The sequence below is a fragment of the Eucyclogobius newberryi genome, unplaced genomic scaffold, assembly GCF_026437365.1.
Source record: "Eucyclogobius newberryi isolate DKJ021-1_F unplaced genomic scaffold, fEucNew1.0.hap1 SCAF_15, whole genome shotgun sequence".
Taxonomy (NCBI): domain Eukaryota; kingdom Metazoa; phylum Chordata; class Actinopteri; order Gobiiformes; family Gobiidae; genus Eucyclogobius; species Eucyclogobius newberryi.
The window spans coordinates 12,531,916-12,550,435 of NW_027315779.1; the positions used below are offsets into that span (position 1 = coordinate 12,531,916).

The 18,520-nt window shown below is 40.5% G+C and overlaps 1 protein-coding gene across 2 annotated transcripts in view; it reads right to left on the minus strand.

Moving 5' to 3' along the window:
* Positions 1-18,520, minus strand: part of rapgef6 (Rap guanine nucleotide exchange factor (GEF) 6) — a 180,399-nt gene that overhangs the window by 11,297 nt on the left and 150,582 nt on the right. Inside the window, exons 20-27 of one of the 2 annotated variants that reach the window (XM_072446054.1) lie at positions 17,879-18,119; positions 13,462-13,629; positions 11,320-11,535; positions 9,628-9,839; positions 8,563-8,686; positions 6,080-6,103; positions 3,096-3,316; positions 616-786 (exon numbers count right to left, since the gene is read on the minus strand). In XM_072446054.1, coding sequence (XP_072302155.1) covers positions 616-786; positions 3,096-3,316; positions 6,080-6,103; positions 8,563-8,686; positions 9,628-9,839; positions 11,320-11,535; positions 13,462-13,629; positions 17,879-18,119 — 1,377 coding nt within the window. The remainder of the gene's footprint in view (positions 1-615; positions 787-3,095; positions 3,317-6,079; positions 6,104-8,562; positions 8,687-9,627; positions 9,840-11,319; positions 11,536-13,461; positions 13,630-17,878; positions 18,120-18,520) is intronic. The other variant, XM_072446055.1, reaches the window with a different exon arrangement.

Below are 18,520 nucleotides of genomic sequence, written 5' to 3' on the forward strand. Positions count from 1 at the left end.
TGTATATATAATTTTATTTAATGTCATTTATTGATTCAAAATATTTTTTCAAGCATGTAAATATAATTGTAATAACTGACAATAAGCATCTGTTAAACAAAACAAAAAAATTGGCTAAAACCCGCTTTACGTTATGTATTTAAAACATCGACAAATGAATCGACTAAACTACTAAAAGACGTAAGGCCAACAGAAACGTGCTTAAACGTGTATAAAAGTGCTCAAAGGTGTTTAAGTTGAGGTTTTAATATCGGGCAAATATGAAATGACCCACAGAAACTTCAGAAATATCATGTTTCTTATATCTTATTTGGAATTTCTATCTTTAATAAGTTTATTTTTGGGATAATCCTTTATTGTAAATGGTATTTCCATATATTACTGATTGAAACAGATCATTTTGTATAATTGTACCGTCTTTCGGGGTCAGTTAGTGCTTTAGGACTTTAAACCTGGTACAATCCTGTTTTAGACCTGGACGTTTGTGTTTGATGAAGCTAAAGAGCTGTATCTCCTGCTCGCTCCTCCCTCCTGTTTGTCACGGCCAATCACAGCCAGCCCATGAACACATCCCCCCGTCCCCGCCGGGGTCTGAGCGCCAGGGTCGGGCCTTACTCGAGCCGCTGTCCTTGGCCGTGCTCTTCTTGCGCAGTGGGTTGAGCGGGACCTGGACCTGCAGCACTTGTGACACTCGGTTCTGGGCTTTGGCTGAGGGCGGAGCCGAGCGCAGAGACACAGGAGACATGTCCGACTTGGTGGAGCGCCGCTCGCTCAGGTTCTTCGACACTGGAGGACGAGAGACGAGAGCGTTAGCATCGCTCAGTTTGTGACGTGAACAGACAAGAATATCTAATCTGCAACTACGACTGCTACTAACACTACTACTGCTGCTAATACTCCAACACTACTACTGGTGCTGCTAACACTACTACTGCTGCTAATACTACGACTGCTACTAACACTACTGCTGCTGCTGCTAACACTACTACTGCTGCTGCTAACACTACTACCACCACCACCACTACCACTACTGCTGCTACTGCTACTACTACTGCTGCTAACACTGCTACTGCTGCTAATACACTACTGCTGCTAATACTACTACTGCTGCTAATACTACTACTGCTGCTAACACTACTACTGCTGCTAATACTACTACTGCTGCTAACACTACTACTGCTGCTAATACTACTACTGCTGCTAACACTGCTACTGCTGCTAATACTACTACTGCTGCTAATACTACTACTGCTGCTAACACTGCTACTGCTGCTAACACTGCTACTGCTGCTAATACTACTACTGCTGCTAATACTACTACTGCTGCTAACACTACTACTGCTGCTAACACTACTACAGCTGCTAATACTACTACTGCTGCTAATACTACTACTCCTACTAACACTACTACGGCTGCTAATACTACTACTGCTACTAACACTACTACTGCTGCTAATACTACGACTGCTACTAACACTACTACTGCTGCTGCTAACACTACTACTGCTGCTGCTAACACTACTACCACTACTGCTGCTGCTGCTAACACTACTACCACTACTGCTGCTACTGCTACTACTACTGCTGCTAACACTGCTACTGCTGCTAACACTGCTACTGCTGCTAATACTACTACTGCTGCTAATACTACTACTGCTGCTAATACTATTACTCCTACTAACACTACTACGGCTGCTAATACTACTACTGCTGCTAATACTACTACTGCTGCTAATACTACTACTACTCCTAATAACACTACTACTGCTGCTAATACTACTACTGCTACTAATACTACTACGGCTGCTAATACTACTACGGCTGCTAATACTACTACTGCTGCTAATACTACTACTCCTACTAACACTACTACTGCTGCTAATACTACTGCTGCTAATACTACTACTCCTACTAACACTACTACTGCTGCTAATACTACTGCTGCTAATACTACTACTCCTACTAACACTACTACTGCTGCTAATACTACTACTGCTGCTAATACTACTACTCCTACTAACACTACTACTGCTGCTAACACTACTACGGCTGCTAACACTACTACTGCTGCTAATACTACTACTCCTACTAACACTACTACTGCTGCTAATACTACTACGGCTGCTAATACTACTACGGCTGCTAATACTACTACTGCTGCTAATACTACTACTGCTGCTAATACTACTACTCCTACTAACACTACTACTGCTGCTAATACTACTACTGCTGCTAATACTACTACTCCTACTAACACTACTACTGCTGCTAACACTACTACGGCTGCTAATACTACTACTGCTGCTAATACTACTACTCCTACTAACACTACTACTCCTACTAACACTACTACTGCTGCTAACACTACTATGGCTGCTAATACTACTACTGCTGCTAATACTACTACTCCTACTAACACTACTACTGCTGCTAATACTACTACGGCTGCTAATACTACTACGGCTGCTAATACTACTACTGCTGCTAATACTACTACTGCTGCTAATACTACTACTGCTGCTAATACTACTACTCCTACTAACACTTCTACTGCTGCTAATACTACTTGTGCTGCTAATACTACTACTGCTGCTAATACTACTACTACTACTACTGCTACAACTGCTAAAAAACACTACAACTATAACTGCTGCTAACACTAATACAACTACTACTACAACTATAACTGCTGCTAACACTACTACTACAACTACAACTATAACTGCTGCTAACGCTACTACAACTACTACTATTGCTAACGCTACTGCAACTACTACTACAACTGCTACTAACAACACTACTACTACTACTACAACTGCTACTACTACCACTACTGCTACTATTACTACTACTACCAACACTATTAACACTACTACTACAACTACAAGTACATCTTGTTTTGAGTATATTTCGACTAGATTAAAGTAAGATTGCCAATGGAAGCAATAAAATATCTGGTTTTACTTCAAATGAAATGAAAATACTACTGCTCTTGAAATAACCCAATTAAGTGAAAATCCAGTCCAATACTACACATATCACTTTTTAGCGCCTCGTCTCGCTCGGGACGTCCACCAAACCAAGACGTGACTCACGTGTGCTGTAGGACGGCTCGCACTGCAGGGACATGAGCTGGTGCTTGTCCTCGTCCGTCTCCACGCTCAGGTTGGACAGGTACTGCTTGACTTTACGCGCCATCTGAGCGTCTTCGTACAGCTTTTTGGCGTTCAGCAGCGAGCTCCTCCGCACGCGCTTCTTGTGGCCGATGCCCTGCACGTCCAGCATGTTGGAGTTTGTGCTGCCCTGACTCAGAGACCTGGAACGCCAAGGGGAAAACGGCCCGACACGTTAACGTGAACGAGGGAGGCGGCGGGGGGGGGGGTGAGAGGGGGGAGACGGCACACGCGTGTACAAAGTCTACATACGTGAAAATGACTTGTTTTTGGCCTTTAAACGTGCTCTTGAATACATTTAGTTTGACATCTCAAAAAAAAAAAAAAAGTTCCTTAATTCAGCTTATGCAGTCACGCAGTTGTGATGATGGCAGAAATGGTCTGAAAATGAGTCTGGTGATGATTTATGGACTTAAAAACATATGGTTAAAAGCACAAAGAAATCAATTTCACTTAATACGTGTCCTTTAAATGATGTCAACATTTGTGTTCCTCCAGATGCACTTTTTAGTTTTTTGTGCATTATTTAATTTATATTTTGTCCTTCCAATAACTCAAACTAAGGAGCCGTTATGTCCAGACAATAACTCGTACTTTTTACTTGAATAACATTTTCTTACTTCCTCACTCCACTGGAAGAAAGTGTTTCGTGATATAAAACTAAATATTGAAACCAGTCAGAAACCTCTTCAATCAGTAATCTAATGTTTAAAATGTAAGCTTTTTGACCAAAACATTCTGATTTCAAGTCATTTTCACACGTGTAGATGTTCACGTTTTGCAGTGTAACAACTTCCCATTCCTGTAAATTCAAATCCCAATTCAACAAAACTATTTCAAGGGTACAACTTTTCAAAAAAAACATGCAACCGGGAGAGGTCATTTGAGCCGTGCAACAAAACGACAAAACGTTTGAGATGGAGAAAAGGCTTCAGATGCACAAGGTTCGTATGGGGGAAGTTATGAAGCAGATATGAACATGAAAACAAAGAGGATGAGCAGAAATGTGAAAGGTTTTTGTTGTTGTTGTTAGAACGTTTTATGACCTGTTTGGTTTAGAAGGAGGAAGTTAAAAGATTGGCCCAGATGCACTCGTATAAATACATATTATAATAAAACTAAATCAATGTCTATTTAAATTAATGCTAAAAACAAAAAGGTTGAACAGAAAAAGAAAAGTCTAAAAAAAAAAAAAATTATCGACCGTTGTTCACGAACATGACGTCGCCAATGAAAAAGTAAAAAAAGAAAAAGTATAGCCCTTCATGACATTCCGATAGATTCAAACCATGAATAATAAACAATTACATGAAAAACATGCTCGTTATATTGTAGAAAATCCTCAAAACACTATTATAAAGTTACACTAAGTCACTATAATAATAAATCTAATAAATCAGAAGGAAAACCTTAAAACTGGGAAAGAAATGGTGTAAATTTTAAAAAAATGTAACATTGTTTTAATCTAATATGCCGTCTTATAGTTAGACATGTAAAATATTAAAGAACCAAATGGACCTATTAAGACGATGATACGTTAAAATGTACGGTTTTAAGAGAACCTTTATTTGTGGCTGATAAAATAATTCCATTTTATCACGTGAGAGCATTTGACTTGGCGTTTTAGCATCGTATCCATGGGTTTCAGGATGATAAGACAGTTGCCAGAACAATTGACATTTTAAAAACAAAATATCATAAACTTTGAGTCCTAAACAGGTATAATTCTCTATTTCTGCCGAAGCTAAACGGAGTCACGTCAAATCGAACGCTCCTTCACACGAGCGAAATCCCCAAATTAAAGTAAATAAAACTTTATTTCATGATATGTTTGTCGTGAATCTGCGTTCCTCACGGGTGACATGTAAAGGGGACGCTCAGTGGTCACTAGATACTTACAAGAAGCAGAGAAATCTCAGTCAGTTAGCCTTTAGCTCGGATGCTAGCTTTACATGCTAATTGTCATCCAAAATGTAACTCAACAGTGACTTTTAACGAGGCGCTGACCTCTCGTAAACATGGTCAAGGGGTTGCTACGGGCACAAACCCACTTGATTATTCATAACTTTTTTTTGGCAAGCTAATGCTAATGCTAACGGCTATTTGCCTTATTCCACCCCATTCACATTTTCCTCTTTTTGCTAGGTTCTCACATTTTTTCTAATTATGACTTAGTTTGGTGTTATTGAACTTGTGGTAAATATTTGTCATATAGTTTTACTTCCGTTAGGCTCCAGTTTGGGAAAAAAGTTAAGAGTTCTGACACTGAATCCCTCTGTGATGTCATCAATAGGCGTCACAGAGACAGTTTAAACCTTCATTCAGTAAAAGGTGTTATATGGTGTTATTGTGTGTCAGATCAGAACTGTTGTGTCATTTATGTATATTTTGGCTCTTGTTTACAGTCTGGTTGCTAGGTAACAGCTGCGGAATGCTTCTCATGTCCAATCAGGAAGTACAACTATAAACTTTACAAAAAATGGTCAAACTGAGACGAACAGGCAAAATGTTTAGTCAAATCTGAAATATAATCATGCTCGCTGCGTTTCAGTGAAATGCGCAGTCCGACCTGTCGTATGGACTGTAACGAGCGGAAGGAGGGGCACAATCAATGGTGGCGCCCGTGGCAACTTCCATAATAAGTTGTGTTGGAAAATTAGGACGTGACAGCTGAAACCCGTGAATTCCCAGCGTTCAAACGCAGACACTGTTCGCAGACTCCGTGACGTGTCGTAGAGAAACAAGGTTCAAATGGCTTTGGATGCACTGCAAATGGCAACACGGGTCAATGGGACAAGCAACAGGCAAAACACATGCGCGGGCTATGGCGGGCACGATGCAAGGCGGGGTTAAAGTTATTGTTATATGTCGTTTCGGGCCTGAGGGGGGCGCCAGGACACACTTACCCTAGACTTTTCCACCTCTTCTTCCTGTAAGCGAGAGGCGTGAAGATTGAAGCGTGACTCAAAAGTTCAAGGGTCAAAGGTGAAGGAAACGGAGGGAGTGACAGTGACGGGACGTGGCGATGGAAGGCAGCGCTAGAGTGGAGGAGGCGCCATCTTTAGACAGTAAGAGGAGGCGCCATCTTTGGACTGTAACATGGAGGCGCCATCTTTGGACTGTAACATGGAGGCGCCATCTTTAGACTGTAAGAGGAGGCGCCATCTTTAGACTATAAGATGAGGCGCCATCTTTAGACTGTAAGATGAGGCGCCGTCTTTAGAGTTGGACTTTTTTTTAAATAAGATTTGTCAATAGAACAAGTAACTTTTAACTTTTAAGTAACTTTTTTTCAAACACTTTTTAACTTCTTAACTTATTCACGGCAATTTTTCCAGTGTAGAAATAAAATACTGTTAATTAGTCCAAACCTCAATTTCAACCTTTAACAAGAATGCGTCGGCACACGTTTGACATCTGATTATTGCGATGGGAACAAATCAAGACAATCATTTTCTGTTAATAATTCACGAAAAACTTTTAAAAACTATGAAACAGCGTGGCCACCGAGTTGGACGCCACCGTTATGTCCCCTCTAGAGTTTTCTTCCATCGCCGTGGTGACAGGACAGTGTTGAGGTCATTAAAACAAACTGGACATGACTCAGATGGAAGGACACAGAATCTCCCCATATCACCACCACCGGAGGCGCTCTTGTGCATCCAAACACTTTCATGTGTCGCCAGAGCGTTCAGAACACAAAATAATCACATACTAAGACGAAATCCTGCTTTTGTAAGTCAGGAAAATGTTGAGGAAATAATCCAGTGCAGTGGTTCTCAAACTTTTGAAAAATATTTGGCCTTTAGAGCACCACCGGATTTAAACCAGGTCTAAACGGGACTATTCAAGGTCCAAACGGAACTATTCAAGGTCTAAACGGGACTAGTCAAGGTCTAAACGGGACTAGTCAAGGTCTAAACTGGACTAGTCAAGGTCTAAACGGGACTAGTCAAGGTCTAAACGAGACTATTCAAGGTCCAAACGGGACTATTCAAGATCTAAACGGGACTATTCAAGGTCCAAACAGGACTATTCAAGGTCTAAACGGGACTAGTCAAGGTCTAAACGGGACTAGTCAAGGTCTAAACTGGACTAGTCAAGGTCTAAACGGGACTAGTCAAGGTCTAAACGAGACTATTCAAGGTCCAAACGGGACCATTCAAGATCTAAACGGGACTATTCAAGGTCCAAACGGGACTAGTCAAGGTCTAAACGGGACTATTCAAGGTCCAAACGGGACTATTCAAGGTCTAAACGGGACTATTCAAGGTCCAAACGGGACTAGTCAAGGTCTAAACGAGACTATTCAAGGTCCAAACGGGACCATTCAAGATCTAAACGGGACTATTCAAGGTCCAAACGGGACTATTCAAGGTCTAAACTGGACTATTCAAGGTCTAAACTGGACTATTCAAGGTCCAAATGGGACTATTCAAGGTCTAAACAGAGCTATTCAAGTAAACAGGACTATTCAAGATCAAAAGGAGACTAGTCAAGGGCTAAACAGGACTATTCAAGGTCTAAACGGGACTATTCAAGGTCTAAACTGGACTATTCAAGGTCTAAACTGGACTATTCAAGGTCCAAATGGGACTATTCAAGGTCTAAACAGAGCTATTCAAGTAAACAGGACTATTCAAGATCAAAAGGAGACTAGTCAAGGGCTAAACAGGACTATTCAAGGTCTAAACGGGACTATTCGCTACTAGTTGTTTTTGGTATATTTTGACTACCTTAAAGTAAGATTGCAGGTGGAACAAGCATAAAATATGTTTTATAATGTTTGAGAACCACACATCTTTTATGATCTTATACAAACTAAATGTGTTTTTCAGAGATGTTTTTGTACATTTTGTTTTAAGATTAAAATGAGACTAGACCAGCTTCACTACATAAAACATTTCAATTAGATTTGCTTCTGCCGTTACCAAATTTAGCAATATTTTAGATACGCTTTTAATTATATTTCAACTGAGGCTGGGCAATTAGTCAAATTTTAATTAAAGATTCAGTCAATGTCTGACTTAATCCTCTGTCAGTAAAAGCAGTGATTTTGTGCACAATTCAAACTCTGGAGGAGGAAATTTGGCTATTTTACTTTTAAACAACAATGATTTTAAACCCTGCATCATCAAATCAATTTTAACAAATATTTTAGTTTTTTTGACCAATATGAAGTAAAAAAACAATAACAATCAATTAATTTAACATATCGCCCAGTCCTAATGTGAACCTAATGCTTCTAAAATTTCTATAAACGGCATTTCAAACTGGCCATTTGATGCAGTTTCCTTATGTGTGTGCACATTTGAGCCAGCAGGGGGCAGTAACGTGCCGCAGGAGCGAGGTGAAGTGCAGCTGGTTCATACACAGCGGTGGAGCTCACCTCTGCCTGAACATGAGCGCTGGGTCCATGTTGGCCGACGTCATCCGGACTACGTGGCGGATTTCTTTGGCGATCATCCGGAGTTTCTCGAAGTTCACCAGGCCGTCCACGCTCGAGTCGTTACCTGCAACGAAACGGAACGACCGCGTTATAGGGGACGCGTTCGGAGAGGTGAAAACGTGTGGCGAGTTCGGCGATTTGGCGGTCTGAAAGGCGGTATGTTCAGGCCCAAAAAAGTTCCGAACTATAAGTCACACCAGCCAAAAAATGCATAATAGAGAAGAAAAAAACATATATAAGTCGCACTGGAGTCTGAAATGCAGTTGCAAGTGTGAAAATAAATAATATCACGTAAAGGTCGCTCCTGAGTATAAGTATATAAGTATAAATATTTTTTCAAAAAGTAAGCGACTTATAGTCCAGAAAACACGGTAAATCAATGGCAAAGATGTATGTTTAAGGACATATTGTACAAATTTGACTTTTTGGAGCTTTTGTAACATTGTTCCACGTCAAAAACACATCTAGAGTCCTATTTAGCATCCGTCACACTGGTTTGTCTCCCTCTGAACCTCAGAAAACACTCAGTTTCAAATTTCCCAGCTCTGCGTCACCGTGGGTGATGCTCCTGTGCCGTTTTTAAATCCGTAAATAATTGCCAGACACGTTCTGAGCAATTCTGGACGTCAATCGCGTTATTTACATCGCATGCTTACGTTAGCATGTCGGGGGAAGCTAACTTTCATTCACTCAAACAATAATAAATAATACATAATATCCGTTTTTTTTTAAGTGGCAAGACTAAACGCAGCTGATTACCGTATTTACCGGAGTATAAGTCGCACCAGCCAAAAAATGCATAATAGAGAAGAAAAAAACATATAGGTCGCACTGGAGTCTGAAAATAACAAATAATATCACATATAAGTCGCTCCGGAGTATAAGTATATAAGCCGCACCCCGGCCAAAACTATGAAAAAAGGTGCGACTTATAGTCCAGAAAATACGGTAAACAGTTTGCTTCAAATTCAGGCAGTATAAATGAACACGTGGCGGTGCTCGTACCTTCGTGCAGAAAGGTCAGGTCCTTCTTGACCACGGGGAACAGTGGGATGATGGGCGGCTGCATGCTCTGGCTGCTCAGGATGTTGCGATACTTGGCCATGTTCCGGGACGGGTCGAACACGTCCTGCAGGTCGCCGAAGAGCTTCTCGTACTTTCCGGGCAACTTCTCCCACGTGCCCCTCAGGCGGGCGATGGGCGCCAGGTTCAGGCCGCTGCGGACGGGCACAGAAAAGCACAAAACGGGTTCAGGCCCAAAGCGACGGATCACAGGGTAACACTACGGAATAATAATCATTAAAAATATATATGTAAATAAGGTGATCTAATCTAACCTGCATTGCGACACGACAAAAACAAATTAATAATAATAAATGACTATATGAAAAAATAAATAAATAATAATAACAATAAAAAATACATAATAATCTAAGAAATATCCATTGCAACTTGAAAATAAAATAAATAAAATAAAATAAATAAAATAAATAAAATAAATAAAATAAATAAAATAAATAAAATAAATAAAATAAATAAAATAAATAAAATAAGGTTATCAAATCAAACTCCATTGTGACTCGGTAGTGATTTGAATTAGTTGTGCTGAAAATAGACAGGAGAACGGTTGTAACAAAGACTTCAATATCCTTAATACAAATATGACTTGCAGAGACACCATTTCTCCCCCGCGTTTTCTGCTAAATGTATTCCTACAAAATGGTTGGATCGACTTGCAGCACTATTGTCCACACGTTATGCGTTTTGAGTCACTTGCATCAGTACAGGTATTTTTCTCTTTTATATTATGATTCAAATTGACCTGTGGCTGCGAAAATCAGGGGTAGGCTGAAATGTTAGGAACCCCAAACGCAGAACAATACGTTTTTTCTCAAATGTGCGTGAATCACTCAAAAATAAAACTACAACATGATCAAAACCTCATAAAAGTCACATTTTGAACGGATGCAAAGCAGCCAAATGGTCCAGCTACGACCTCCAGATAAAAGAGGATGTTATTTCTCGCCCCGCAGCGCAGGGGGCAGCAGGGGTCCGCGAAGGGCACCGGGGCCTTATGTCAGAGAGGATTAAACATCACAGACGCAGAGGAACAACATGTGGAAGAAACGGTGCAATCTGGCGTCCTGCAGGTGACGAGACGCCGCATGAATAATAAAGCACAGAATGTCCTGATTGTGGTCATCTGTTTAAATAAAGCTCTGGACCAGGTCTTTTAAAATTATTTTTATTTGTATTATTATTATTATGTTTATATTATCATTTTATTATCGTTAGTTTTTTTTTTAATCATTTAAAAAAAAATATTAACCACACATATTTGAATAATCTTGCATCAGTAAATCCAGAGAGAGGGTTAATCTGCGCTAACTAACAAGTATTTTACTAATCGACAAATTAAATTATAATTTTTATTGCGCTTTGAGATTTTAAATCAAATCTAGACTGAAATATGGTGAATGAAGGCTTCAAGATAGAGTTAATTAACAAAGAATGTATTGTATTGATAAAAAAATGTCATTCTTTTTAGGCATTTTGTTCAAATATTGCGCTGTTTATGTTATAAAAAGTTTTTGGCAGGTATTTTAGAGTCTGTATAGTCACATTACGATTGTTAAAATTAAGATTATTCTAATTTGTTGACTACTAGATTTTGGTGTCTCATCGTTGCAGCCGTACCTGATGATGGCGAACATGGAGTTGAAGTTCTTGCACTCGCGGCAGTGAAGGGCGATCTTGATGAAGTGCTTGATGATTTTCATGCGCTTCAAGGCGTTGGCTTCCTTCAGGATTTCCGTGGCGACCCAGAACGTCTCCTGGTTGATCACCTCCTCGAACTGCTTCAGGTTCCCGCTGCCCGTCGACGAGTCCAGCTTGAACAGGTCGTCCACGTACCTGGGAAACGAGACGGCGGCGTCAGAGCGAAACAGACGCTGCAAAACCATGAACGAGGGCGGCAGTGGCTCAGTTCAAAGTACCGTATTTTCTGGACAATAAGTCACACCTTTTTTCATAGTTTTGGCCGGGGTGCGACTTAAACTTATATTTAAGATAAGATAAGATAATCCTTTATTGTCCCACATGGGGAAATTCCATTGATGCAACACAGGTAGATACAGAGATAGATACAGAAGAAAAGAACAAATAACTTATAGGAAGTTTGAAAAACACTCTCAGTAGAAGATCTCTTATAAAAATCTTAGGATGTCCGCCGGGATAACGTGACGATCTCCGGGTAAGACGACTGTTCTCCGCAGTTTCATGAGATTTATATACTTATACTCCAGAGCGACTTATATGTGATATTATTTGTTATTTTCACACTTGCAACCGCATTTCATACTCCAGTGCAACTTATATATGTTTTTTTCTTCTCTATTATGCATTTTTTGGCTGGTGCAACTTATACTCCGGAAAATACGGTACAAGGTCAAGATTATCAAGTGAATCGATCATTTTCAGCTCACAATTTACTCGTAAGAACCAAAAAAAAATAATAAAAAATTGATTGTGACAATTTTAGAAGCAAAATTGAGTAGTTTTAGTTCAATCCAACGTCAAAAAATAGACCTAAATGTAAATAACTTTTTTTTTCCATCCGCCTGTAAAAGCCTTGGTAAAATGTTACTTTATTTTGTCTTTGGCAAACTTGAGGAACAGTCACATGACCACGATGTCACTGTTGTTCGGTCGCAGTCTTAATAATCGTGAATATTCGCTAAATAGTGAGTCACAATAACTTATCGTGCGTACACTGGCTCCTTGAAGGTAGAAAAGCACTACACAATTGGACAACAATATCACTTTAGTAATCCATGTAAATAACGCCTCACTTTAATAATCTATGTAAATACTACTTGATCTATATCTCCCATTCCACTGTTTTGCACTATTGCTGTGTATATATTGTATTTAAATCACCTTTATTTCGACACATTTTAGTTTTCATGCCCTTATTTTAGCACACCCTATACTTTTTATTATTATGATTATACAGTTTTATTGAGCACATTAGCGCCGAAGCAAGTTACCCCTTCGGAAATATTTCGGCGACAAAGGCAATAAAACTGATTTTGTTTCGGGTTTTGATGCATCTAAAAGTTTTGTAACACTTTTTTTTTTTAACTTCTTTTCTGTCGGTTTTGACCACTGTTCTTTTTGTTTTTTCCCCCATTCCTTTTATCGTTTCACTTACAACTAGACATCAAATAGCCCAGGACCACTCTGCAGGTCTGAAAAAGCAGCTTATATAGCATATTTTCTGGACTATAAGTCGCACCGGAGTATAAGGCGCACCAGCCAAAAAAATTCATTTTTTGGGGGGCATTTAAGACCAAGACCAAGAACAGACATTTCATCTTGAAATGCAGTTTAAAATAATAACAGATGAGAGATCATGGTGAATAGGTGTACGTATGCTAACGCTAACAACTTCAGCTACATGACGCACAGACAACAAACTGTGGTAAGTGTCTGGTATGTTAACGTAACATATGAACAGTTATTCAGATAACTATAGCATAAAGAACATGCTAACAAGTTTACCAAAGCATCAGTTTTACCCCAAATCACTAAATCCATTGAATTCTTCTTCCTCTGTGTCACTTCTAAACAACTCCACAAACTCCAGGGGTAGAGGAAGTGCAGATTCTTCTTCTGCGTCACTTAGAGCCCTCTTGTGGTTGCCAGTGTGAAAATCACGAATAATATCACATACAAGTCGCTCTGGAGTTTAAGTCGCACCCGGGCCAAAACTATGAAAAAACTGGTGTGACTTATAGTCCGGAAAATACGGTACACAGAGTTATACGAGCGACTTACTCTGTGGACTCGATGTTCCTGAACAGCTCAAAGTCCCTCATGGAGAGCTGCGCCGCCACCTCCATCGTGCTGAGCTGCAGCAGGGAAATCTGGCTCTCCCGCAGCAGGTCCTGGGCGTCGTCGTCGGAGCACAGCGTCTCCGTCTCCATGTTGTTCTTCAGGTAGTATCTGCGGAACGGGGGGGACGAGGGCGGGGTCGAAAACACACCGACGTTAAAATCTAACGGCAACTTTATTCACGTATGTTATGCTCGGGTTGTCTAACCAAATGCGACACTAAAACAAGTATCGATGCCAAAAGGAACACAGGACCCGTTTGAAGTATATCAGAGCTAATATGAGACCACATGGTTTAAAATGACATTGTATTATCTAAAGAAAAGTGTAAAAAGTGTAAAATAACTCATCATTGTGGCATCAGAATCGGTATAGAGTATGGAACCTTTTCTTTAGCGTTGTCATTTGTAATCACGTTGTACATTTAACACTAAACTGTACATTTGTCTCCCGCTGAGGTGGCGTAAACATGTTTCTTCCCAGGGACGCTGCCATCGGTCCAGAAAACACTGGTCACGCCTCCACTCGGAATCAAACGGAATCGCGCAATTACGTCCGTTTATTTCCGTGACGCGTGAGAAACAGAGCTCATTGGTCGTCCGTCAGTTAGAACGAAACAACCTCAGATTAAGACAAAAAAAAAAAAAAAACACAATTGTCCTTCAAAATAAATGTGTATAAAACAAAAGATGAGGTTTTGCTTTGCTTATTGATTCTGCAGTTTTAATTCACTTTTTCCTTTCTTTTTTCCCTCATAAAGCTGTCAAATTAGTTCTAAAACGGGAACGCTTCACGAAACGTCGGGGTTCTTTCTCAGGATTTTGCTTAGTTTATTTATCTCACCTACTGTGACATTCAAAAACAATTCTAAAAGCAGCTCTCGGGGTCTCTTTACATTAACTGCTGTCAATCCACGACGCCGGCGTTTGAAAAGACAAATATGACTAGATTATGACACAAATCAATACACGACGCTTCTAAATCACGCACAAAGTGTAAATCCTTTTGACTGGAATTTAGTTGAATATTTGTTTAATTATGATACATTTAAAGCATTAAAAAAGAAAAAAGAGCAAAGCCAAGGAGCATAGAGTAACACTTAATGGAGCCTGAAAAAGACTTATCGTTTATTAAGTAACTATTTAATTAAGGGTTTTTGAGTATTGATTGGGTTGTCACCAAGCCTGAATCAATCACAATGAATTAAGGCTTTTTTCATGCTTTATTATTATCTAATTTATTATTAAAGAGGAGTTAATCAGCACAAGACAACGAAAAAGTAATGGATGACACTGAATATCAAATATAGACCAGACCTTTTCCTTTTTAATGTAATTTTTCACACACTGGTCTTGTTTAGTTTATATTTATGAAATGAACATATGTGACATGAAGTAAAAGAAAAGAGGTTATGTGTTTATTGGCATCGCGACCGAGCGGTGAATCTATGCGGCGCGTGCGGTCCTGCTGACGCCGCATCATGTTTATGGAGGAGCGCGCATCGGCTATTCCTGGTCAGTCCCCCAAGACGGATGCCTCGGAAATCTGCTTAAGATGGTGATAAATGAGGCAAAGGTACAGCAGACCGTAAAGACAAAGAAGGGCAATAGAAGTCCACTTTCTTGAGCTTTTAATCATGTTTATAGAGTTTTCTTTTTTCTTTAGTGTGCGGTGTTATTCGGGACTTTGACCATTTAAAAGATTACCGTATTTTCTGGACTATAAGTCGCACCTTTTTTCATAGTTTTGGCCGGGGTGCGACTTATACTTCTATTTATTTACTTATACTCCGGTGCGACTTATATGTGATATTATTTGCTATTTTCACACTTGCAACCGCATTTCATACTCCAGTGCAACTTATATATGTTTTTTTTTCTATTATGCATTTTTTGGCTGGTGCGACTTATAGTCCGGAAAATACGGTATATATGTTTTTAATTGTTAACTGTAATGGCATCAGTCCTCGTTTTGAACCCAGTCCTAACCGTTCAGAGGCCCCGCCCACTCCGCACGAAGCTAAACTCGGGAAAATCCGCAAAGATATTTAGTCGGGAACAGGTGTAATCCACACGGAGCTGGCGTTTCAAAGACCTCAAAGCGCTGAATTGGCGTCGCCGCTGTTACTTCCGTCTTCGCAAAGTTTGCGTCATTGCTTAAAATTACTTAAAGTGCCCCCTACAGGTCGAGCGACTCAATGAACTAAAATGCAGTTATAGCTAAAACAGTATTATCCCAGAAGATCAAATCTTTAAAGTTTATAATTTCACTTTTTATCATTTCTGCCTTTTTGTAATTAATTACATCACACAAGAAAATTACCCAGCAAACACTGGGCCAAAACCAGGTCACTATTTTTTTTAATTTGACAAATAAAAATATGTGAGAGCGACTTTATTTTGTTGAATTATTGTTTAGAGAGTAAAAAAAAGTTGTTTCTTTTGTGTAAATTCTGCATAAACTTTGACTGGAATGGAATGTCCCTGGCGTGATGTCACTTCCTGTCATTTCCTACACATCTTTTTAACTTTTTCTCCACAAATACCTGCTCGATTGGCGATTCAAACACATAAAACACAAAACATGGAACACAACGCAGAGAGCAAACAAACAAAATCAAGACATCCAAGAAATAAAACTAAAATTACAGCACCAAAAGGTCACGTTTTACATTTACTTTACTCCAACTGGACTAAGAAGTTAGGGGGTGATTTTTGGCACGTTCATGAACATTAAAAGGGTTCGAGTTCGACTTCTGACTTATTCATAAAAGTCACGAGAAAAAAATGAAAACGTATTTGAATTGCCACAAAAATCTGCACAAATCTTCATCAAAATCACCTAAATTAAGCAAATAGAAGGGCTCTCGAATATGTTGTCTCTTGTTTAACCCTAACCCCTTAATGTTTCTTATAATGTGCTGCTACTTTGGCCCACGTCACCCTTGAAAAAGAGCTTTTGATCCAAACGGCTTTTACCTTTTACCTAAATAACGGTTAATAACAAATGTGTCCTAGGTCCAGCTTCCGTTGCGGGTGTAAGGCCGATTTAAAGCGGTGCAGAGGTGGGTATGTGTTGTGTTCTGTAGAGAGGCACGTGACGGGGCATGAATTATTCCACTGGTGCCCGGCTGTCTCCCCAGCCCACGCCCCTGACAAGATGAAAAATGCATGCAAGCGACACTGGGAGGGAACACGCGGCGACCACCAGAGAACGCTGGAGAAGGCATTTGTACTGCCAACAATACGGCCCAATTAGCCTTTAACTTTTGTCTTTGGGGCATAGGGAAGTACAGCTTCAAAAACGTGCCGTCAGTGAAGCAGTGTTGAAAATATACGAGTGAAGATATTTGGGTTAAAAAGAGATGATAAGAAGGAAAGAGTCAAAACCTGGTCCTGGCTCAAGCCCAGTTCAGTCCTAACAGAATTGTGGTCGGGTCGAGTCCTGGTTTAGTCCTGGTCTTGGCCAATAAATAGTTGTTGTGTGGTTGTATTCGTCACATTGTGGGGATTGAAATCCTTTTACTTCAAGGGGAAATCAGAAATCAGGTCCTCATGGGGTAAATCTTTCTTTCTTTTTCTACCGCTTGTTCCCATCGGGGGTCGCAGGCGGCGCCCTTCCATCAAGCCCTTTAAGTGTCAGCTTTGCAAACATACTCCAGCACCCAACGACTTTGGTTTCCCGGACGCTGCCCGGCGTGGCGTGGGAATAACGCCGCCGGATCGATGGTAGGCATTGTCTGCGGTCGGAGCTACCACGGTATCTGATCGTCTTCGAACCTCCGACTTTCGTTCTTGATCAATGAAAACCTTCTTGGCAAATGTTTTCGCTTTCTCCCGTCTTCAGTCAATCATGGCCCCAGTTCAGTGAAGAAAACCCATAAAACAGAACCGGAGTCTTTATTCCTAGCTGCAGTCTTCATGCGACCGGCCCTGCTTTGAACACTCGGACCCCGCGGGACACTTGGCAACGAGCACTGAGGGGGCGCCGAGAGGCAGGGGCTCGACTCCCAAGGTCCAACTACGATTTATTTTTAACTGCAGCAACTTTAAGATTCGCTATTGGAGCTGGAATGACCGCGACCGCTGGCACCAAATTGTACTCATACTCATCGGGTACATTTTTCAATTTGAGCTCAACGGTAAAGTTTAGTTTAGATATGGGTTAATCTAGGTCATGAATTACGGTTAATGTTCTTCGCGGCCAGCCAGGACCACGTGCATTTACGATACAATAAGGCAAAGCACTAAACTTTAAATCTGAGGTGAGCTAAGTCAAGATATGGACAAGAAAAGTCATGCAGTGCCGCTTTGGACATTGCACTTCCTGAACCCCAAAGCTAAACCAGACGTCTCCTCACCTGCCGTTGAGCTGGATGCGGTCGGCGAGTTTGGACAGCTGGTCCGGGAGTCTCCTCTGCTTGATGACGCCCTCCGGACTGACGGACACCTCGCACAGGGAGTAGGTCTCCGGCGGCGCGGGGAGACCGAACTCGTTGACCGTGTGCGCCACCACGTCTTTGGCCGTCGTGTCCTTGCTGAGGATGATGTAGCAGCTCTGTTGGTCGGCTTTGAACACGCGGATCACCTGGTCGGGGATGTCTGTGGGGGGACAGGGACAGACGGGACAAGGCGGGGCTTAGAGACGTGCACAAGGGCTTTACGTTTACCGAGCATACTGAATGAAGCGTGAAAGAAACCCATAATACACAACCTACCTTCCGTATTTTGGGGGCACAATATTAATAGCGAATGCATTTTTTTTTTGCAGTTGTAGGGAATTTGTATTATATTTTTCGTCCGATGATGAGATTTGAGCTGTAAAAGGTTCAATATGTGACTTCTAGGGCTAATTACAGTTTAATTCTGCTATTTACTTACTTAACAATACTGCACATGTAAAAAATGGTTCACTGTGATAATCCTGCTTTAGAAATATATATATATATATATATATATATATATATAAGTATCGTGATATTCTCTGTAGCAATATATTGTGC